We start from the raw sequence: 23,718 nt of genomic DNA on the forward strand, positions 1-23,718 counted from the left end.
CATATCATTGCTATTTTGTTGATTTTGATTACTTCCATTGTCCTCATTTGTAAGTCACTTTGGATAAGTGTTTACTGAATGTAAATGTAAATCTGATGAGCAAATTTATTTAATGTCAGAATATCCCTTCATGAAAAATATATCTGCTACTGTGGGCTACACACAATTATTCATGTGTTTGTTACAGTATGTCTGTCATTTTCTTCAGGAGCATCTCTAACAGAGTCTACACTGAAGATGGTTCCTCAGGTGGTAAACGTACAGGAACTGAAGGATAAAGGTCCGCCAATACCGGTGTCCACCATCATCAGGTAAGAGACCTTCACACTGCAACCACGGCAGGGGAATTATGGGCTGTTTGTATGATTTTTCACACTGACTAAAGTGCTGCTGGGAGCGCTCCGTATGTACTGATTGAAAATGCATGCAATATGCATTATTCTGGGTTGTTTTTATGTTTGTATAACTGTGATAGTTCATTCACTATGACACAGAGCTCACACCACAAATCACACACGCTCATTATGCACAGCATAAGCATGTACTTAGAACAAATCTAATGTTCATTTGCTGTGCTGACTGCTTGTGTGTGTGTGTGTGTGTGTGTGTGTGTGTGTGTGTGTGTGTGTGAGATCCTCTTTCTCTGGGTCTAAAATGAGGCAGACATCAGGGTCTGTATTTATTATGGGCTATGCATGTGTACAGTGTCCTGTTTTATCCTTTCACATGAGCTCATCTGCCCTCAGGGGTGCATTTAGACCACAAATGTGAGCACGCTCAGACCCTATTATCTGCAGCAGTGCATGATGAACAACAGCAGATGGAATCGTGTGTTGACCAACAGCAGCTCTCATTTAACTGCAGAAGCGCACATTAAAAGATTAAAGCTAGAATAGCTTTGAATATTCATAAAATAACATTTCACATTTGCTGGACTGGGTGGTCACATGACCACACAAATCTGTCCATCACAGAACACAGCACATTACCGTTTGCTGTTTTAGTTACTGCTATAGTCGTCAGTATTATTAATGTTAGCATTATAATACTATTTTATAGTTATTTTTATAGTTAACTTACTGATATAATTATTAATAGTTATAGTTGTCATTAACATTATTATTACCAATTGCATTATAGTTATTTCAAATATTGTTAACATTTTAGTTATTTATATTTTTGTCAGTATCGTTAATGTTATCATAGATATTGTAATAGTTATTACAGCTATAGTTGTTGATGTTAACAGTAACTATAACATCAACCATGCATTTTCAAATGGCGGAGTGTGGTCCAGGCCTCGGCTTGATCCTCGCTAGACATTATGGCAGTGGCAGCACCTTAGATAAAGTGAGCAACGCTTAAAAACAATGGAGCAGTTCACACCACAAGCTCTCAGGATTGTTTATTGTAATGATCTTTCAGCTGTATTTCTTTAAACACACACACACACACACACACACACATATATATATATATATATATATATATATATATATATATATATATATATATATATATATACACGTGCGTGTATTTATTTATTTATTTATTTGTTTATTTATTTATTATCTCAAGCCAAACACACTTCATTCAATCCCTTCCCGTGTGCACTGATTCTCTATAATGACAGTAAAGTGCCATTTAAGGGCTGCAAGTGATGTGGTTATTTTAAAAAAAGACGCAAAAACACGGTGAGCAGCAAAATAGATTGATACTTTTGTTAAAACACTGCAGAAAACAATGCTGCAAACAGTTATTTTTCATCTATATGTGACCCTCAGTCCGACTAACCCTAACCCAATATTTAGCATTATTAATCAGAATGTTAAGAGCATTTTAAAACAAACATATAATTTGTAAAATTGGTTGTAGATGGTAATTTTTTCATTTGTTTTTATTTAGTGGCTGTCACTTGTCTTTAATAATGTTCAAACTTTACATTTGTTTATTTTTGCTGTGGTATTGTAATTGAAATAGAGAATTGTAAAATCGAATTGGTATCTTAAATATTGGTGTCATATAAGCGTATTTTTTGGAATACGAGATCAGATCTAAAACAATGATAACGGCAACTATTGTATTTTTTTGTGGCAGAGCCAGTGAAAATGTTAGCAGGGCAATTAGCCCATCTGGGCCTGTAGCAAAAATCCTTAAATTGTGTGCCTTAAATACCAAAATGAGTGGCATTTGCACTAAAACGTTCAAATACATAGAAAAATAAGTCAAAATACCAGTCTAGGCAAGTATCCCGTTTTTGGAACGGTAAATAGTTGAGAAAGGGACCACATGTTGTGTAACAGTATATTGGGTACGTGGATGAACTCTTAAATCCAATATTCCTGCTGATGTCTGTCATGTTAATCAAAGAACAAAAGAAAAGAAAATCACATTCTGCTCTTGACTGAATACGTTTTATAACTTTAATGGTAAGCATTAATTTGTATTTAATTTATGATGAAGACTACACAAATCACCTTTTGATTAAAAAAAATTACAAAAATTGATTACTTTAATTTCTGTAGTATTTCCTACCTGAATAAAAACCTACTTAACCTAAAAAACTTAGTTTCATAGCTCTCTTTATTCTATTGCATTTATTTGTGTTTTTGTTTGCAGGTTGTTGTTTTTTTTTTAATGAAACTTTAGAAAATAGAATACAAAAAGATTAGAAAGGTAGTTAGATTTTTTAAAGAATAGAATTAGAATAGTGAGTGTTAAAGTTAGAGGGTCAAATAAAGATGGAACAGATGGGTTTTAAGTCGATTCTTGAAGATGGCTAAGGACTCAGCTGCTCGTATTTGAGTTGGGGAGGTCATTCCACCAGGAGGGAACATTTAATTTAAAAGTCCGTAAAAGTGACTTTGTGCTTCTTTGGGATGGAACAATCAAGCGACGTTAAGTTTGAAGTAACAAATTTAGTTAAATGGGTGCAGAGCCAGTGGTAGTTTTGTAGGCAAACATCAATGCCTTGAATTTTATGCGAGCAGCTATTGGAAGCCAGTGCAGATTGATAAACAGAGGTGTGATGTGTTTTCTTTTTGGCTCATTAAAAATTAATCTTGCTGCCGCATTCTGGATTAATTGTAAAGGTTTGATAGAACTGGCTGGAAGACCTGCCAAGAGGGCATTGCACTAGTCCAGCCTGGACATAACAAGAGCTTGAACAAGGAGTTGTGCAGTATGTTCCGAAAGAAAGGGCTTGATCTTCTTGATGATGAATAAAGCAAATCTGCAGGATTGGACAGTTTTAGCAATGTGGTCCAAAAAGTCAGCTGATCATCAATCATAACTTCAAGGCTTCTCGCTGTTTTTGAAGGAGTTATGGTTGATGTGCCTAACATGATGGTTAAAATTGTGATGAAACGATGGGTTTGCTGGAATCACAAGCAGTTCTGTCTTGGCAAGGTTGTGTTGAAAGTGATGGTCCATCATCCAGCAAGAAATGTCTTTTAGACAAGCTGAGATGCGAATAGCTACCGTCAGATCATCAGGATGGAATGAGAGGTAGAGTTGAGTGTCATCAGCATAGCAGTGGTATGAAAAGCCATGTTTCTGAATGACAGAACCTAATGATGCCATGTAGACAGAGAAGAGAAGTGGTCCAAGAACTGAGCCCTGAGGCACCCCAGTAGGTTAGATGTTGTGACTTGGACACTTCACCTCTCGAAGATACTTTGAAGGACCTATCTGATAGGTAAGACTCAAACCATTGAAGTGCGGTTCCTGAGATGCCCTTTGCCAGTAGGGTTGATAGGAGGATCTGGTGGTAACCGTGTCAAAAGCAGCGGACAGATCAAGCAGGATAAGTACTGAAGATTTGGATTTCGCTCTTGCCAGCCTTAGAGTTTCAACAACTGAGAGCAAGGCAGTCTCAGTTGAATGTCCACTTCTGAAGCCAGATAGGTTGCTGTCAAGGAGTTTGTTGTGTGTGAGAAATGTAGAGACTTGGTTAAACACAGCTCGTTAAAGTGTTTTTGCAATGAAAGGAAGAAGGGAAACTGGTCTGTAGTTCTCTAAAATGGATGGGTTGAGGTTGGGTTTCTTAAGTTGTGGAGTTATACGAGCCTGTCTAAATGATAAGGGGAAAACACCAGTGTGGAGGGATGTGTTGATGATGTGAGTGAGTGAAGGTACAACTGCAGGGGAAATGATTTGAGGGAGATTAGATGGAATAGGATCATCAATTGACTGATTGTGGTGTGGAAAATTGTGCACTGATGTGTTTAATTTTATTAATGAAAAACGTGGCAAAGTCGTCAGCTATTAGAGATGAAGCAGGAGGAGGAGGACAAAGAAGTGAGGAAAATGTTTTAAAAAGCATGCGAGAGTTAGACAAATTGTTAATTTTGTTATGGTAGTATGTCATTTTAGCAGTGGAGACATTAGCAGAGAAGGAAGATAGGAGTGACTGATACACATTAAGGTCAGTAGTATTTTTGGATTTGTGCCACACCCTTTCAGCAGCTCTAGGCTTAGAACGGTGTTTGTGTACAACATTAGATAACCAAGGGGCAAAAGGGGTGTTACGGGCTGGCCTGGAAGATAAGGGGCAAACAGTGTCTAAACAAGATGTAAGAGTGGAGCAGAGAGTATCAGTAGCACTGTTAGCATCCAAAGATGCAAACAGTTTAGGGGAAGGAAGTGAAGATGAAACCATTGCAGATAGCCGGGAGGGTGAAAGTGTGCGTAGGTTACGTCGAAAGATGACATGTGGAGGGGTAAGTGATGTGTCAGGGACCATGTTGAGGTTAAGAATGAGGAGGAAGTGATCTGAGGTGTGCAGTGGAGTAACCAGAACATGATCAGTAGAGCAGTGTCGTGTATAAAAAAGGTCCAGTTGGCTGCCTGATTTGTGATTAGCAGTAGTTGATACTCGGTTGAGATCAAAAGAGGCAAGCAGAGTCTGGAAATCGGCATACAGAGGTTTATCTAGGTGGATGTTGAAATCTCCAAGCATAACTAGGGGAGTATCATCCTCAGGAAAGGTTGAGAGCAACACATATAATTCATCCAAAAAGTTACCTAGTGGTCCTGGGGGTCGATAGACAACTACAAAATGTATTTTAAGAGGGTAGGTAACCGTAATTGAATGAGATTCAAAGGAGCTGTTGATACCCAAAGATGGTAAAGGATTAAATTTCCAATCATTAGAGATGAGCAGACCAGTACCTCCACCTCTTCCAGTCAAACGGGGGGAGTGGGAAAATGAGAAATTATTGGAGAGTGCTGCAGGTGTAGCAGTGTCCTTTGGTTTGATCCAGGTCTCTGTTAGGGCCATGAGATTAAGACTAGTTGTAAGTGTGTAGTGTTTTTTTTTGTCCAGTGTTGTGCACTGACACACAGCAGGATGTGAGAGTTTGTGGTCAGCACTGTGAGTGACATGATTTGACATCATTTCCTGTGCTGACAGCCTGACTAGTGCTGTCCGAGCTCAGTGGAGGCATATCTTATGTCTGTGTGTTTCTAAGTGTTGTGTTACATGTGAGCAGGGAGACGCCTCATCTGTGTGTGAATGCACAAGACAGAATGTCCCATGCAACTTTAACCCAGACTCATGTATTATTAACGCTCAAACTGCTCGGCCTGAGGCAGCAGGTGCACACACACAAACACTGCTGTGTTAAGAGCCAAAGACCACCACAGTAGTCACCCTTTTTCGGCAGTATGTCAATGATCAAATACATCTGCCAAAGTCACAATGCATCACACTCTAAACCTGACCCTGTGTGCTGTGAACTAAGAAGTCATATTAACTGCAGTCTCTTTCTTGATTCTGATTGGCTATCAATGTTTTTACCGTTCATCAGCTAGAAAAATCTTTCTGAAAATAGTTATATTATTATTGTTCCTCTGTTGTTATTGTTGTATCGGTGATGTAAGCTTAACTATTATCATAGAATTAAAACAATTATTAAAATTTGATAGTTAATCATTATAGTTATAGTCCTCCAAAAAACCCGAACCGTTCGGTTCACCACACACTGTTCGGCACGCGCTGGGACCGCGGTTCAGTTTAAATCTGACAAAGCATCTGTAATAAGGTTTGCTATAAATAGCACGTAAAACAAACTGGGTTCAACTAATATATGTTTCTGTTGATGGATGCGCATTCTGGGTTCCCAGACATTACAAAAATAGCGATGAGAAAAAAATAAATAAAAAAAAAAAAAAAAAAAAACCCTGGACAAACCATTCACTCTTGATCAATGCGAATGTAGTATGCTGGAATATGAGCAGTCATTTATTCCGTCATCACCCGGGTGCTGAGAGCGTGCGCGCACAGATGAGACCTGAACAGCACACATTAATATGTATTTAACCTAAACTCATTTAAGCTTTGTCACATTTAAGAGCCAGAGGACGCGAGCTCCCGCGCGCAGTAAGAAGATTTGTGCGTGCGCTCGTCCGAAGCGCGCAAACCCGTGCCTCAGAATGCGCGCAAATATTAAGCTCTCTCTGAAGTTTTGTTTAAATGGTCAAATTCAGACAAAAATTGTCAAAATGCCGGTTTTGGTAAGTATCCTACAGCAGACATAGCCGGCTGAACGTAGTCCTGCTGGATCAGTGCATTCTCTTAAAGTGACAGGCTTTATATTAATCGAACAGTAACAACAAAGAAATCACTCACTGCACCTGATTAAAAAGTACTTTGTAACTTTAATAAAGAATAAGCTTTAATTTATACAGTCCAATATGCAATGCTGTTTTACATTTGATTACTTTATTCAATTTCTGTACCTAAAAACTAATGCTAAACCTGCCTAAAAAACTGAAAATCACTGTTTATTGTTTGCATCTTTACTCTATTGTATTTATTTGTGCTGTTGCTTGTAGTTGGATATAGTATTCTAACATTCACGTGACTCTAAAACCGTGAAACAAACCGAACCGTGAAAAAGTTGAACCGTGCCGCCCCTAATAGATACTGTCCTCCCTAATCTGTATTGCGCAATATGCACTTCAGTAGTGTTCACCTTGTGTGTGTGCGTGTGTGTGTGTGTGTGTGTGTGTGTGTGTGTGTGTGTGTGTTAGTGTGTCTCTTCCTCTCTGTAATGATCTCTCATTCTGATGCAGAAAGAGACCCATGTGGAATGTCCACACACACACACACACACACACACACACACACACATACACACACACACACACATACACACACACACACTTGAGTTCATTTTGTTTGTTCACCATGTCAAGGTCAGGATACCATTGTAATGAGGTCACTGCGATTCAAGCACTCGAGCTGTTTATCAGAGCACTTCTATTCCTCTGCTTCAGTTGCTGTTTTTCAACATCATCTTGGTCACTTGAGCCTTTCTTTCTGCTCACTCTGTGTCTGTCTGACCGGCACTATAGTGGCTGATATTTGTCCTGAACAGCCCGCAGGACACTTTCCACATGGACTTCCTGTGCTGTGTATGAGCATCATGCTCACAGGCTCAGACGTGAAGGAAAAAGAAACGTGAACGCAGAACATCAGAACTCTTTTGTTCAAATGCTCAGGATGTTTCTCAGATGCATCCCAGCATCCCTAAACATGGTGGGTACATGGTGGTCATAAAGGGATGGACATGGTCAGCAACAATACTCAGGCAGGCTGTGTTAAATTGAGCATTTAAACAATGCTCAATTGGTACTAAGAGGGGCCAAAGTGTGCCAAGAAAATATCCCTTACACCACCACCAGACTGAACCATTGAGACAGGGCAGGATGGATCCATGCTTTCATGTTCTTTACGCCAAATTCTGACCCTACCATCTACCAATATTAGTGGTTTTGAAACCATGAAATTTTCAAATTGCTGTACACCTTAAAACCGGTAATCAGACCAGGCTGCCAAGATTCATTGATTAAATTTGAATACTTGATTATTTAAAAAAAAGAAAAAGAAAAACATTGATTGCATTTTGCCATTGTTGATTAATGGCATTTTGCCATTTAAGTGGCACATACTAAGGATGAGAATCCATGAAAAGCATTATTATTTCAAAATATGCACAATATATAAAAATTGTTTACAAATCATATTAAAGCATTATGCTACTGTGAAATCACAAAGGCTGTTATTCAATTAAATAAATATATTTAATTGAACTTTTCAGACCAGCTCTGTTCACAGTAAATGCTGCTCCACACAAACAGTTATAATTTACATGCATGGACCACCTCCAACTCCAGCTGTTGGCTCTATCCTGCAGCCATTTGATACAATACATAATTTACATAAGTTAAATGTATATTCTTTTATTACATTATGTACTGCTTTGTTTATTGTAACCATGTGATTATTTGCTTTTGATATTTTATTTGAACCAATTATAATTGCCCAATTGCTATTATATAGGTATTTTAAGTCATTTTAAAGTCTATTGTCCACTTAAGTCTATTTTTATTACCACAAAAAAAAGGAATTATCAACTAGTTACTCGATTACTAAAATAATCATTAGTGACTGCCCTATTAAATCCTGTATAGCTGCTGGCTTTAAATCAATATCGCAATGATCAGATGCTTTCTTATCTGCTGTTTGTTTGTTATTGAGAGGAAAATGTGCTGCACATATTTACTTATTCATCTAAACGCCACTCTCAGCACCACCTGGGTCGACTGTGTTTACATTCAAACTCTTATAAGCTCCATGTGTCTTCTACTGAATTTAATTACAGTCCTGCGCTAAAGTGCCACACTGGAGAAAACGTGTTATTTCAGGCCCTTACATTAGGTTGTATGAGATCAAATGACTGCTTGATACAAACATATTTGTAGACAATTTTTTATTGTTGACAATGTAGACAAATTGTTTCAGCTCTTGTCATGTCTCTGTTTTATGTGTAGTGCATCTGTTCCAGCATCTGCGGCTCAGGTGGTTCAGCAAGTTCTGGCAACGGTGGAAGCCAATAAAGTGAGTCACACATGAGCTGCTCCAAACACCAGTCACAATAGTACAGTTTCTGCTGATTGAAATGTCAGACTTCTTTTTATCAGAATTCAGTGTTAGTAACAAGGATTTCCTCTTACAGATGTCAATGTCAATGTCACCTTTATTTATATAGCGCTTTAAACAAAATACATTGCGTCAAAGCAACTGAACAACATTCATTAGGAAAACAGTGTCAATAATGCAAAAAATGATAGTTAAAGGCAGTTCATCATTGGATTCAGTTATGTCATCTCTGTTCAGTTAAATAGTGTCTGTGCATTTATTTGCAATCAAGTCAACGATATCGCTGTAGATGATCACGAGCACAAAGTCTCCAGAGTGAACAAACATCTGCCATGTTGGTGTAACCATTGTTTTTACTTGCAGAATTCATTTCAAGGTGTGTTAAAGGTCCCAGCACCACTGGCAGGTCCAGCCCAGACTACATCAGCTAGTCTTGTGTTTGGTGAGTGTGACTCAAGAGTTCCCACATATGTACAAATAGTATAGTATAAGAATAATAAATGCTAAACAGATGAAATGAGGGCCGCACTACTTAGTTTATTCTCCATTATCTATGGAGTAAGGATTTGATCGTAGTAATGAACTGGTTTGTGTTTGGGTTGCTACAGGTGGAGCTGCTAAACCTGATGCAGGAGCTTCTTCATCCATCAGTGAGAAGAACTCAAAGAGCTTCTCATTTACTGCTCCGTAAGTTACCAAACATTATTACAGGGACCCCCTTAATTTCAGTACAGGTCTTCATGGTTGTTATTGATGATTATGAGTGGTTATCTTGATCTAGTCTATATTATTCATACAACTTTGCTCTTGTGTCTCTTCAGCAGCATTTCTGATATACTGGAATATTAAGCATGTCTAATGTCTTTATATTGTTTGAATATAAATACGGACTCCAGTATGTGGTTTAGACGCAGAGTGTGCTGTTTGCTGTTTCACAGGTCATCAGGGTTCAGTTTCACCTCTCAATCACAGGACACCAACAACACTCAAGGTATCATCTATGTGTTTTGTGTCATTTAGAAATGCAAACATTTGATCTTATTCACTTTTAACACTGTATTAGTCAGAAATGTTCTGTGTCAATGGCCAGGACTGCCAGATTCTGCAGAAACCTCCAAATAATTTTGAGCATGTGTTCTCAACCAGGGACCGAGGCCCACAAGGGGGCCTTAGCAAACTTAAACTTATTTAAAATATTTAAAAAATCTTTGAAATAAACAAATACAAATCAAGAGAGTTCTTCTTTTAACTTAGCCCCAAGTTTCTGGAATTCAAAAATTATATTATTTTTATTATTATTATCTTAGTTAGTTACTTTCATCTATGGATCCCTCCTAATTTCATTTACCGTATTTTACGGACTATAAGTCGCACTTTTTTTCATAGTTTGGATGGTCCTGCAACTTATAGTCAGGTGCGACTTATTTATCAAAATTAATTTGACATGAACTAAGAGAAATGAACCAAGTTAAAACATTACCGTCTCCAGCCGCAAGAGGGCGCTCTATGCTGCTCAGTGCTCCTGTAGCCTACACTGAAGACATAGAGCGCCCTCTCGCGGCTGTAGACGGTAATGTTTTCTCTTGATTCTTGGTTCTAAATAAATGCGACTTATAGTCCAGTGCGACTTATATATGTTTTTTCCCTCATCATGACGTATTTTTGGACTGATGCGACTTATACTCAGGTGCGACTTATAGTCCGAAAAATACGGTAATTAAAAGGGGCAAGCCAGGCATGAAATATTGTTATGAATAGTGGGGACATTGATAACCACTGATTTAGACCCCTATTAATAAGAGTGTTGCATTTGCAGCTTTGTGTAAAACCATTTCCCATGTTGAAATCCATTTAGCACAATTCGACCAATAGTCAATGCAGAATGTGTGAGTCAATGCAGAATGTGTGAGTCCTAAACCACCAACCTTGCTGAATGTTTAGTAGTGACACCTCTCTTATTAAATGACTTTTTCCCCTTTTGCACTTTTGCAAATAGCAAAGAGTTCTAGCCTACCGGGCAAGTTCTCTTTTGCAAGCAGCATGGGAACAAAGATGGCGTTTGGTCCTGTGGGGTCTGAGGTGCCTTTTCCAAAATTGGCATCTCCTGCACACAGCGTGAGCTCCTCTACACCACCTCCTGAGCCATCTAAACTCCCTCAAGCTCCCAAAGCCCAGGGCAATGCTGGAGAAACTCTCGGCTCTTTTTCTGGCTTAAGAGTGGGCCAAAATGAAGAATTAAATGAAGCTCCCAAGACCACCTTGAGTTTCTCCTTTGGACCACCTGGCAATGGATCTACAGGATTTGAATTTGGTTCTGCACAAATCAAGGCTGCAGAAACTGGAAGTTTATCAGAATCAACAGATGCTGCAGCAGATGCTCCAAAGACGACTATGGCACAAGGATTTGCCACACCTACATTCACCTTTAAACCACAGGAGGGAACTGCTCCTTCAGTAAAGCCAACTTTCACCATTCCCTCAACATCTTCCTTTTCTACAGCTGCCACTTCTTTCAGTAGTCTTCTGCAAGCACCTTTGTCAGAAACGCTAACTCTTCCAATGAAGTCCCTACAGCCAGAGACGACGACTTCAACTGAGCCAGCTCCCTCCACTGATACTGAACCTAAGGAACCTCCAGCAGAACCCAGTCCTAAACCACCAACCTTAATTGCTCCATCAGCCATACCAGTCACTGAAGCCCCTGCTCCCACCAGATCTGAGCCTACTAAAGCTACTTCCAACAAGCCCCCATCTCCTCCAACCCTTGGGGTGTCGCCCTATCCTCCTCTCTCACTTACCCCACCATCTGAGATCCTGGTGCCTGTTTCTGAGCCTCCTGCAGCAGAGCCAGTGTCTGATCCTCCCCCCAAGACCACCAGCACTTCCACAGCCACTCCTTTACCCCAAGAGATACCAGCAACCACCTCATCTTCAGTTCCAGCATCCGACAAACCAGGCTCAATCTTTGCCCCACCTTCAAGTGGCACAGACAATCTGACCGTAGGAGCCATCAGTCTTACCAGTGTTGTCGCTACAGTGGCCTCCTCCATCCCATCTGCAGCCATCACCACCAGCACAGCTCCAACACCAGGCCCAGTCTTCGAACAACCCTCTTCAGTCACTCAGACCACAGCTTTCGGAACTACCAACTTTGGCACCAATTCTACCACCTCTGGCTTTGGCAAACCTGCCTTTGGACAGAGTGCCGGTGCAGGTTTTGGCCAGCCTGCCGCCTCTGGAACTGCTAGCAGCTTCTCTTTTGCTCAGCCGGCATTTAGCGCAAGTTCTGGGTTTGGGCAGCCAGCTGTGGCCTCCACCACATCAGCCACCAGCAGCGGAGGAGGAGGACTGTTTGGATCCTCTAGCGCCAACAGTGCCAGTTCCTTCTCCTTTGTAGCCAGCGGCACCAGCTCCATACCCAGCACTGGAACTGGGCTCTTTGGCCAGAGCAGCGCTCCTGTCTTTGGACAGTCCAGCTCAGGCTTTGGCCAGGGATCCACATTTGGGAGCAACACCACCACAGCATCCTCCTCTGGATTCGGCTTTGGACAACAATCAAGTGGGTTTTCTTTTCTTTCTTTTTTTTCACAAATTCTGACAGGAAGGAATAGGATGTAGAAATTATACATTAGGTGTAGTGGATAAGGCATAGGGCTAGTGCTAACTAAGAGGTTGCTTTATTAGAGTTGCTCAGTAGTTGCTCGCTAGAATTTTATTTTTTTATTTATTTTATCTTTTTTTTTTACTGGGGTACGAGTCCCAGTGAAATACTACTTCTAAATCCTTGTCTGATGGTGGAGATTACCATATACTCCAACCCTGCTCCCCGAGAGCTACCATCCTGCAGTGTTCATAGGTTTGCACATTATCGCATGTGATTATCATGCACATCTCATCAGTAAAGCGGCTAAGCATGAGCCCTAAGTCTTAAGATCCAACCCTGCTCCAACACACCTGCCCGTCATTATCAAGTAACTCTGAACGCCTTGATTAGCTAGTTCAGGTCTGATTGATTAAGGTTGCCATACCAACTTGAGAATATTTCAGCAATCATGTTCTGTGTTTTCTGTCATCTGTTTAGAAGTAGATGTAGCTATTTACAAATTAATCGCTATTGATTCAGTTGGTCAAGGTGGTTTGCAAGAAGTTGGCAAATTGTTTGTGATTCAGTTGAATTCAATCGCACATTTCATTCATGCAGTGACACGGTTTCCCATGTTGTAATGTGATACTTCATAAGGCCAAAAACAATAATAGTAGAGGAGGTAATGTTTACAGTTCACTATCTGAAACAGAATTCATAAATTTATTTGATTGTATCACCGAAATAGGGGGTGGTGGGGGCGGTGTGGCCCACAGCCCCAGTACCAGTACTGATGGCTAGAAATGCTCCTGATCACGACTAGAAGTGAGATATGAGCCTTCACTCCATCAATACTCTTAACCCCAGAGGGATTGTCCCACATTTACACATGAGCCTGGTGTAGTGTAGATTACAGAACGGAGCAACGGATCTCAAAGCACTGTTTAGTGACCGAGATCGTTTTAACAATGAACATTATATTGCCCTAATGATTTTTATTATTTTATCGCATAGGCATAATCTAAACTATGTAGGGTATTTTTTTTTTTTTTCTTAAAATCATGCAAAAAATTCACTGTAAATCCACGTTTTATTATTCCCTATATTCGGATTGTTTTAGTTACGATGTTGGAAAAGGGGCTAAGTGATATGTGAAGAAAGACAATAGCTACATTAAACGTGTTGATATTTAGTAGGGCTGTCACTTTTAGTTTGAAAATCGATTGCACAATTGATCGGACCAACCAAAAAAAGTTTCGAAAATGAAAATAGGGAATCGTTTTTAACCAAATATGTACACTATTAATTTTAAAATAATTAAACAATTAAAAAATATAGATGTAACAAAACTTACAAACAAGCAGAAAAAGAAAATAAAGAAATCCGAAAGTGCAGTATGCTGCGTTCACAGCAAACGCGATTAGAGCGTCTGGCGCGAATGATTTCAATGTTAAGTCAATGTAAAGACGCGTTTACGCGCGTCTGGAGGTCTCGTGGCGCGGTAGAACTCTTAAGAATGTGCTGATTAAAATGTTGCAGATGTGTCTGTCGGAATCACCTTAGACTGCATATTATGTTCTGGATAATCAATGACATTTGAGATGAGCTGTGCATTACTGAATCCGTCAAATGGATAGAGGGTAAACGGAGTGTTGAAAGTCAATGTTTCAGTCTCAACATTCAAATTAATCAAATGTGCATCATCTTTGTTGCTTGCACAAATTCTGATACACCAATACAAAAACATTTGTATTCACAAACATGTCTTTATTTGTACAAATCGCTTCACCTTTAATTCTGGATTTGATTGTGGCTAGTACAATACAGCACATATGCAGTGTTTATCATTTCATAGATGATTTTGCATTAATTTATTCATATTTGAGAGGGATTTCATTCCATGCTGCAGTATAAACTCTTGTTGACTGCATGTTTGAGATCAACTGCTGTTTGCTTGGTTTTTTTTCATCTGTGCATTACTGAATCAGTCAAGCAGATAGAGGAGCATGAAGAGTGTCGAAAGTCAATGTTTCAATCAGACAATCAAGTTTCAAAATCCAAGTGAATCAAATAGGATGGTCAATGAATGCCTGCATTCCACTCGATCCACAAATATGCATCATCCTTGTTGCAATGATCCTTGTTTCAATTTTTTTGAAAGGTATTTGAAAGGTTGTGGATAGTATGATGCATTTGCAGTGTTTATCAAGTTCATATATGATTGTGTATGCATTTAATACTTTTGAGACTGTTTTTCATCCAGTGCTAAAGAATAAGCACAAAGAGTTTTATGTTTGATCTCTTAATATCTGCGTGTGTTTTTTGTTCAGTGTTTGGCAGCAGCACCTCCACCTCATCAGTGTTTGGACAGCAGGCCACCGGATCCGGCGTCTTTGGACAGGTACAGTCCTTCCAAAACACATCATAAGCTCTTCACCTGCTAAAGCAGGCAGGTTATTATTCAGTTGGATGTGCGTGTTTGAGTCTCAGTCTCCGATTCAGTGATGGGGTTTCATCAGCATGCAGTGGGGATTTTCTCTGCTGCAGGCCTTGAAATAAGATGAGCTGTCAGTCTGCTGAAGGACTGCTTTGTAACCCGAATTACATATTGGCTGTATATTTCCATTGGTTAGACACAAGTTTCAGGTTTTCACTCCAGCAGGTGGTGCTTGTGTAACAGCAGCAATACAGCGTTTCGTTGGTTACTGCTGTAAACAAAGCAGCTGCACATGCAAGCACTACTATAATACGCATTAATTGGAGAGGAAAAGTTCCTCATATAACCCACCACCACTAATTAAATTATTTTTTCTTCCAATATTTTGCCCATCGCAAACAATGAACTTGTTCTGCCTCGTATGATATTTCCTCATCTTTGTGTCCGTCTTCAGCATCTCTGGCTTGTGTTTGCATCCTGTTTGCAGACTTTGAAATATTTCCAAACAAATTACATTTTGGGAAATGATTGCAGTGCAGTTTGTGTCCAATTCCGGAATAGAGACCGGCCTAAATAAATCTACAAAAAATGAATTTTTCCAATTTATGGCTGGTCGACAGGGTTTGGGGTTGGTGCATTGATTGTCTCTTCTTCTGCTCTTTCAGCATTGCATTACTATGCACTCACCTATATGATTGACTGTATTCATCGTCTGATTGTATAAACTGAACCGTGACGTCCGTACCCTGACTGTTCAGGATGAATACATGTACCGGTACACCCCTGGTTGATACACTAATTGCAGGGGGGGGGGGGATTTGTGGTTGTTTTATCTGATTTTATCATCAGGCTCAGTCAAGCGGAAGTCTGTTTGGGTCAAGCACTGGAAACCCTTCATCAGGATCAGGATTTTTCAGTGGTCTTGGAGGAAAACCCAGTGAAGATGCTGCCAACAAAAACCCGTTTGGATCGCCAGCCACAGGTGGATTCGGTCAACCCATTAATACAGGTGAGCACACTGATATTTACTGTTGTACTCACTTTTTTCACTGATATTTGTATTGTCCTCTGCATTAGCGCTGAAGTTCTCGTGTGGTTTGTTTACAGCTCCACCTAACCTGTTTGGGAGCAGCGGAGCAAAGGGCTTTAGTTTCGGCAGCAGTTTGTTTGGCGAACAGAAACCCAGCGGTTCATTCAGCTCCAGCACGGGGTCTGTGGCCGCACAGGGTTTCGGGTCGTTCTCTACACCCACCAAACCAGGTCAAACAAGCACCACACAATGTGATGCAGACTGGTGGACATTATAATGACAAGAACTGTTATTGTTGTTTAATTTTTAGTATTATTATTTTGTTTGTTATTTTTGTTCGTTTTTTTTCTTAATGTTATTATTTATATTTATTATTTTGTTTTCATTTTATTTGTTGATATTATTATTATTATTATTATTATTATTATTGTTTATTAACTTTTGTATTGTCTATTATATTACTGTATTTTTTTGTCTTTATTTTAATTATTATTGTTTATTTAATCAATTTTATTATGTTATTACTTTTGTTGTTGTTGTTATTATTATTATTACTTTGTTTTATATATTATATACTTTGTTACTTTTGTTTAATTTTATTTTTATTATTATTTTGATTTTAGCCATTTTATTTTTATCTTATTTTTATTATTATTTTGATTTTAGCCATTTTATTTTTATCTATTTTATTTTATTATGTTGTTATTGTTGTTATGATTGTTTTTGTTTTATTTTTATTTATCATTATTATTACTATTATTTTCTCTGTTTTTGATCATGAAGATCAGTTTGTCTTTTCAATTCAGCTTGACTGAATTGCATTTTTTAACCAAACAGGCATTTACTTTAATGTCAGCGATCCTGAAAATGTAATTCAATGACACGACTCACTGAATTATTCAGCTGGCTGTAATTTCAGAGCGCTCAGTGAACGACGCTCTTTCCTGAACAATGGCAGTATGCTTCCTGTTCTCCTGTCTGAACTAATGCTGATCTGTGTGTTTCTGGTCTGGCGGTCTGCAGCTGGTTTCGGAGGCGTGCCGGTCTTTAGCAGTCCTCCTACTTTCGGTGGAACTCCAGCGTTCGGTGGGTCTGCGGGTTTTGGCTCCACCCCTTCCTTCAGCAGTCCGCTGGGCTCCTCCTCTGGGAAGGTGTTTGGTGAGGGAACCACGGCTGCCAACGTTGGGGGATTTGGGTGAGTCCCACTGGGTCAGTCTGCGAAACGACTGCCTCATCCAGTGTAATACATTGATTTAACGTAAATGTGTGTAAGATCCTCCCAGAGCCATATGGTTTCTGTGATGTGAAAAGGACAACGCAATCACAGAATGCTGTCATACAAAAGGAAAAATATCTAAAACATCAGTATAAGACACCATATAGGGTAAAAGAGTCCAATCTTAAACTAATAGATATCACCATAGTTCCTTAGTGAATTAATCACAGTACATGGTGACATTACAGGATTTCTGAATGTTGTTCAAACACGCAAATGATAAGCATCTTTTTAAATATGCATGCATTTGCATACATTTACAGAACCGAAATATGAACATTAGTTCCAAATTTTTGTTTGGTTTTATTGACATTCAAGAGTTAAAGGTGCTGTATTTAAGTTTTTGACTCCACTTAAGCATAAAAATACCATAATATGTTTGCGCATATATAAGAAACACTGATAACATAATTGTTTATCCTAAAAACAATGCTGCAGTCAGTGTGGGAGATTACAGGCCGTGAGAGAGATCAGGAGTCTCCCTCAGAGATCAGCAGACTCACTGCTGTATGTTCTGCTTCTCAACATGATTGCATGCAGATGAAGTGAAACACAAACATGATTATATTTCTGTTTGACTGAAGTGGATTTGAGTGGTTTTGACTGACTATGCTCAGGGCAGCTTCTTTAATCATGACAGACAGATGACCTTCACATCAAACTGACTAAAAATACACTATAATATAAAGGATGAAATCTTTATGTTCTGTTGACAAGCATCTGTAGATTTGCTGAACAAACAGGTCTAACTCTCGAGCAGGAGTGATTAAGAGATTTTTCTCACCTTGTTTTTGTCCATGCATTGAAACCAAAACTCTCAAGCATAAAAATGTTCATAAAGAGATTGTAAAAGTAGTCCACATAAATCGATAGGCCAGTCTTATGGGTTTGAAACATCCCTGCACAAAAATCAGTTTGATCAGTCAACTGTTTGATCAGTCTTAAAATCAGTTTGATCAAATGTAAGACCATAAAATGTCACAACAGAAGTCTTATTTATTATTTTTGGTGGTCTTAAATTCAGAGAAAAATATAATAATTAAACTTCTAAAGGTGATAATTTCATTAATTACAAAAAAATAATGTAAAATATTAAACGTTAGGAAAAAATATTTTTATTTTAAAATGCACTTGTAAAATGATAGTACTGATGTTTTTTCTTAATTTTTTATTTAAATTTTTTTCTAATGTTAAACCATCCAACTTTTATTTTGACAGAAAACTGTCGACACGTTCCAGAAAATGTTCCATAATACAGAAAAATACTTAATGATTTTTTTATTTTATTTTTTTTATTAATTGTGCAGCCCTATAAAAGAATCTAAATTATTGAATTATTTTACAATTGTATGAGTATGTTCTGTATGGACATACAGCATTATAGTCATTTTATTTGTGCAGAAATTATTTGATTTTAAAAACTCTTAAACAGTTTAGATACAGAATTTATACTTTTAGGATTAACTAATCCTTCAATCCTTTCCATCATTTGCTGAAGTTTAGACATTTACAGATAATTCGATATGCTTTGTTATTTCGGGAGGTAAAGACATTAGATACCTGGCCTGTTGTGTTCCTCTATTTGAGAAACATTTACCACAGTTAAAGTTAAAAGCAGAGAAAATGTCAGTAAATACTTTTTGAAGCACCACAATGAAACGAGACACTGAGAGTCCACTGGGATAATTCATGAATTATTGATCATTAGTCATAAGAGCAGAATGAAACAAAACACACCAACACAGCGCTTGAATAAAAAACAGCCTTCACGTGTTTGTCAGCAAATGAACAGAAACAAAACCAAGAACAAACAAACCTGATCACCAGCAACAAATATAAGATCGTGATACAAGACAAGACACTCAAAACACATGGAGATTCTCACTAACATGAAGAGAAAAGAACAGCTTAGTTTAGAAACAGCTGCAGCTATATTTACACGTGCTGCATGAGGGTCTACTCTAAACGTGTCATGACGGATGAGTTCAGGGGTGCGGGCTATTTTAGTGATGTGTGCATGTGATCTTGTGTATGTGTGTGTGTTGCACTTGTTCCGCGCTGCATAACTCACCCAAATAAACCCTATGCTCATGACACGACGCATGCTTCTGATTGTGTTTCAGGTTCGGGTCTCCTCAGAATGATGCGCCGTCCTTCGGCTCTCTAGCGGGTTCGAGCACAGCGGCGCCATCGTTCGGGAGTCTGGCGGGTTCGAGCACAGCACCGCCGCCGTCGTTCGGGAGTCTGGCGGGTTCGAGCACAGCACCGCCGCCGTCGTTCGGGAGTCTTGCGCAGCAGCCGCAGTCGGGATTCGGCACTCAGAGCGGTGCTTTCTCCGGCTTCGGCTCGTCTGGAGGTGAGACCACACATCTCATTCACACCGACAGTGGTCAGGAGTTCACAGGCCCTCCCTGTAGCCGCAGCAGGACTAGCTTTAGAGCCAATAGCATTCTGCATCTTGCTGCTTCACTGTAATCAAACTGCACAAGAGTTTGTAGAGGTTTGTTTCTTTTCGTGTGGAGCTTGAGTCTCTGAGCTAGAAATTCTGATAATCACATGCGTTAGCATTTTACCTGATTATCTCCTATTTCCATAACGCACACAACTTTGGCCAAAAGTTTGACATTCTCATTAATTAAATATTAATTAGGTTGGCTTGAGAAAGGCCAACCTACTGATATTCTATTTAAGCTTATTATTATATATTATTCTGAGACTACATTTGTAAATGCTTCTCCTCCTCTCAAGCTACATCCATCAAACCCAGAGCAGACATTCAGACCGCAACAATCTCTTGCAGCTATACAGAACAATCTAGCAGCCGCCTAGAGATACCTAGGAACCACCCAAAGTACCTTAGCAACCACATAGCAGCTTCCTAGCAACCACCCCAAGTACCCTAGCAACCGCATCGCAACACCTTGGCAACCACTCATTTAAGCTTCCTTAAATATTTTTTTAAATCTATAGTGGGTAAAGAAAACAATCACTTTAAAATAATCCCATTTTGTTGCTTTGCAGCCTGAAATGAAGTTTTTGTTTAATCCAGCTGTATTAATTCGGGGCAACTTATAACATCCAAGTGAAATATATAACGGCAGAAAAAAAAATCAGAAACACTGAGTTGACATGTTGGTGTTCAAATAGTACTCATATTTTCATTTTTATTTTAATTTAGATAATTTTGGTAGTTTTGTCAGGTTTTTTTTTTCACAGCTAAGGGTTTTTTTCAGTTGTTTTCTAAGGCAAAATGTCTAATTTTAGTTTTTTTTTTTTTATGTATTTATTTTTTATTTATTTTGTTATGAAGGCAGCGTTACTCATTTTTTAAATTAAGTTAATGTAATTAAAATTTTATTCAGCTTTATTTCATTTAATGACAATCCTTTTTCAATAGTTTTAAAGGGTTAGTTTAACCAAATATAAAAATTATGTCATTAATAACTCACCCTCATGTCGTTCCAAACCCGTGAGACCTCCGTTCATCTTCGGAAAACACAGTTTAAGATATTTTAGATTTAGTCCGAGAGCTCTCAGTCCCTCCATTGAAGCTGTGTGTACGGTATACTGTCCATGTCCAGAAAGGTAAGAAAAACATCATTAAAGTAGTCCATGTGACATCAGAGGGGCAGTTAGAATTTATTGAAGCATCGAAAATACATTTTGGTCCAAAAATAACAAAAATTACGACTTTATTCAGCGTTGTCTTCTCTTCCGGGTCTGTTGTGAGCGCATTATCAACGCTGCTAACGTGTTTTCTGGTGCACCCAATAACAAAGATAACATCTGCAGCATCACTGCAGTGTTTTGAACGCGCTCACAACAGACCCGGAAGAGAAGACAATGCTGAATAAAGTCATAAGTTTTGTTTTGACTACTTTGATGATGTTTTTCTTACCTTTCTGGACATGGATAGTAGACCGTACACACAGTTTCAATGGAGGGACTGAGAGCTCTCGGACTAAATCTTAAATATCTTAAACTGTGTTACGAAGATAAATGGAGTTTGGAACAACACGAGGGTAAGTTATTAATGACATAATTTCCATTTTTGGGTGAACTAACCCTTTAATTCTAATTATAGTTTGACTTACCAATAACAGCACTGGTTTGGAGTGTTTTGAAGTGTTAGTGTCGTTCAGTGCAGGTTTTGTTTCTCATGAGCTCTTATCTCTGCTGCACTCACATTCTCTGCATCTCCTGTGATAAATCAAGAGCCTAGTTCCAGTGATAAACCCACTCCATGCCTCTTCACCTTCACCTGTCATTGCTGATGAAGTCTGACTCTCTGATCATGTCTGTGTCTGTAGGTTTTGGAGGTTTTGGGAGCACCAACACTGACACCAACCAGTAAGTGTTACGTCCTTCGCGTTCATTCACACACATCCGTCAGAGCTCTGCTCTCACATTCATGTGTCTGATGTTTTTCAGAGCCTCGTCTCAGACGTTCAGCAGCTGGAGGAGTTGATCTGTGGACACTGACATCATCTGATGTGATGTGCTGTGGTTTTTTAGTGTTCACGGAGGATTGAATATACCATGAGTTCATGTTCTTAACAATGTGCTGATGTCCTCCAGTTTTATGTTCAATGTGTTTCTTCAGTTTTAACTGCACAATGAGAAATAAACTCAAGCGCTGTTGACCGTACGTTTCATTTCTGTCCTTTACTGTCACACTGGAAAAAAATATTCAGGTAATATTTTGAAATTATTGTATTTCAATTACATAAAAGACTAATAAACTTAATGTGATGCATATTTGTCAGTCATGCATAAATGCAATGGGTCAGATTTCTGCATTCAAAAGGTCATTGCATAGTCATTTCCATCTATTTGATTTTAAATGAGATGATGAATAGTGTGTGTGTGTGTCACAGTCACTCAGGCTCTTATCACAGCAGTCTCTTCACATGCCTGTGGAAAGGAAAAGGCTCAAGTGCATCCAGATTCTTCTAGAAGAGATTCTGATAAAAATAAAAGTTTGCTGAAGCTACACTTAGACTTCCCCGGGTAACCACTGAAACCAGTTTCATGAAATAAGCCACTGATCCAAACCTTTGTTTGTTTGCGGTTGTCTTTATGAAGAGGTTAAGATGTGCGGCGTGTCAAGCTCATTGACCTTTGACCCTGCGATACATCATGACATTTCATCTTTGACCAGCATCTTCCTCTAGTTCCTCAGGCATTAGAGGAGGTTTTGTTTTTCCACATAAGCGTCTGTTGTCAGTCTATTATCTTCCAGATTATGTGTGTTTACAGAGTGAGACCGGTGCGTGTAAATCTAGCAGTGAATGCAGACGAATGCATCTGTAGCTCTGTGAGCGTCTGCTCTTCAGTCACCGCGCACTAGTTTGTATTTTCATCCTGCCTGCAGATGATCAGAGCTTGGTGTCTAGAGATCAATCCCATCATGCCGCTGGAGTGTCTGCGCTCTGGGATGGAGTCTGTTAATCTCTCAGCTGCTTTAGTTTAAGCCTCGTCCTCAGCCACGGATAATGGGATAATACTCTCCATTATCAAACACGTTTAAATTCACTGATGAAACCAGCAGCAGATACACATGATTAAAGCCACCACAGTCTGCAGTTCATCTGCTCACGATGAGAATACAGGAGGATCTTACACCAAAATGACAGTTTATAAATGCATTTACATTATTGGTTCAGTAAGATTTGCATCATTACTGCAGTCTTCAGAAATCATTCCAATATGTTGATTTGCTGCTCAAGAAACATGGTTTTATCAGTATTGAAAACGGTTCTGCTGGGGAACTGTGATGCTTTTTATTTTTCAGGATTTTTTATGGATAGAAGGTTCAAAAGAACAGCATTTATTTGAAATAGAAATCTTGTGTGACATTGTAATGCCTCCTTGATGAATTAAAGTGTCAATTTCTTTCAAAAAATAGCAAAAAAACAAACTTTTGTATATACTGACGAGGTTGGTGAGAGTAATAAAATATTATACTAAATCTGTAATAATCTTGCATTCTTCAGTCATTTTGTGCATTTGGTTGCCCATGACTTTATTAATCCAGCAGCTCCGGCATCTCTTGATGGATTCATCAGAATATTAATATTTGATCTGTAATAACAAAGGATGCAGAAACAAACCAAATGCAGAGGCACCACACCTTCGCTGAATAAAACACAAGAGACTCTGTTGAACTTCAGTTTTATTCTTCATGAAAAATTCAGCGGTCTTTGAATGTTTTGTTCTCACAAATGTGCATCTTCACAGTTTGAAATGTTTCCCACTTCTGTTTTTCAAGTATTATTGTCAAACTATAAAAAACGGCCAAAAATCCCATCATTCCTTTGAAAAGGGAAAAAGATAAGTCTGACGCCACACACACGCACACACACACTTGCAGTATACAGTGTGGTGCAGCTAACAGAGCTGGAGGAACTCAATGTTACTATTGCATATCAAAACTAGATGATTG

The 23,718-nt window shown here is 38.9% G+C and overlaps 1 protein-coding gene across 4 annotated transcripts in view; it reads left to right on the forward strand.

Annotated features, from left to right (window-relative positions):
- Positions 1-21,921, forward strand: part of nup214 (nucleoporin 214) — a 48,229-nt gene extending 26,308 nt beyond the window's left edge. The window contains exons 23-35 of one of the 4 annotated variants that reach the window (XM_059545438.1): positions 209-311; positions 8,839-8,905; positions 9,311-9,389; positions 9,556-9,634; positions 9,886-9,938; positions 10,944-12,506; positions 14,861-14,931; positions 15,817-15,976; positions 16,075-16,227; positions 17,021-17,192; positions 19,397-19,629; positions 21,584-21,623; positions 21,705-21,921. In XM_059545438.1, the coding sequence (XP_059401421.1) occupies positions 209-311; positions 8,839-8,905; positions 9,311-9,389; positions 9,556-9,634; positions 9,886-9,938; positions 10,944-12,506; positions 14,861-14,931; positions 15,817-15,976; positions 16,075-16,227; positions 17,021-17,192; positions 19,397-19,629; positions 21,584-21,623; positions 21,705-21,741 (2,810 nt within the window). In that variant the 3' untranslated portion in view covers positions 21,742-21,921. Of the gene's footprint in view, positions 1-208; positions 312-8,838; positions 8,906-9,310; positions 9,390-9,555; positions 9,635-9,885; positions 9,939-10,943; positions 12,507-14,860; positions 14,932-15,816; positions 15,977-16,074; positions 16,228-17,020; positions 17,193-19,396; positions 19,687-19,838; positions 20,366-21,488; positions 21,624-21,704 lie in introns of those variants that run through there. The other 3 variants (XM_059545448.1, XM_059545428.1, XM_059545419.1) reach the window with 3 other exon arrangements.
- The last annotated feature ends 1,797 nt before the right edge of the window (positions 21,922-23,718 follow it).

Source organism: Carassius carassius, chromosome 4 (assembly GCF_963082965.1).
Source record: "Carassius carassius chromosome 4, fCarCar2.1, whole genome shotgun sequence".
Taxonomy (NCBI): Eukaryota; Metazoa; Chordata; class Actinopteri; order Cypriniformes; family Cyprinidae; genus Carassius; species Carassius carassius.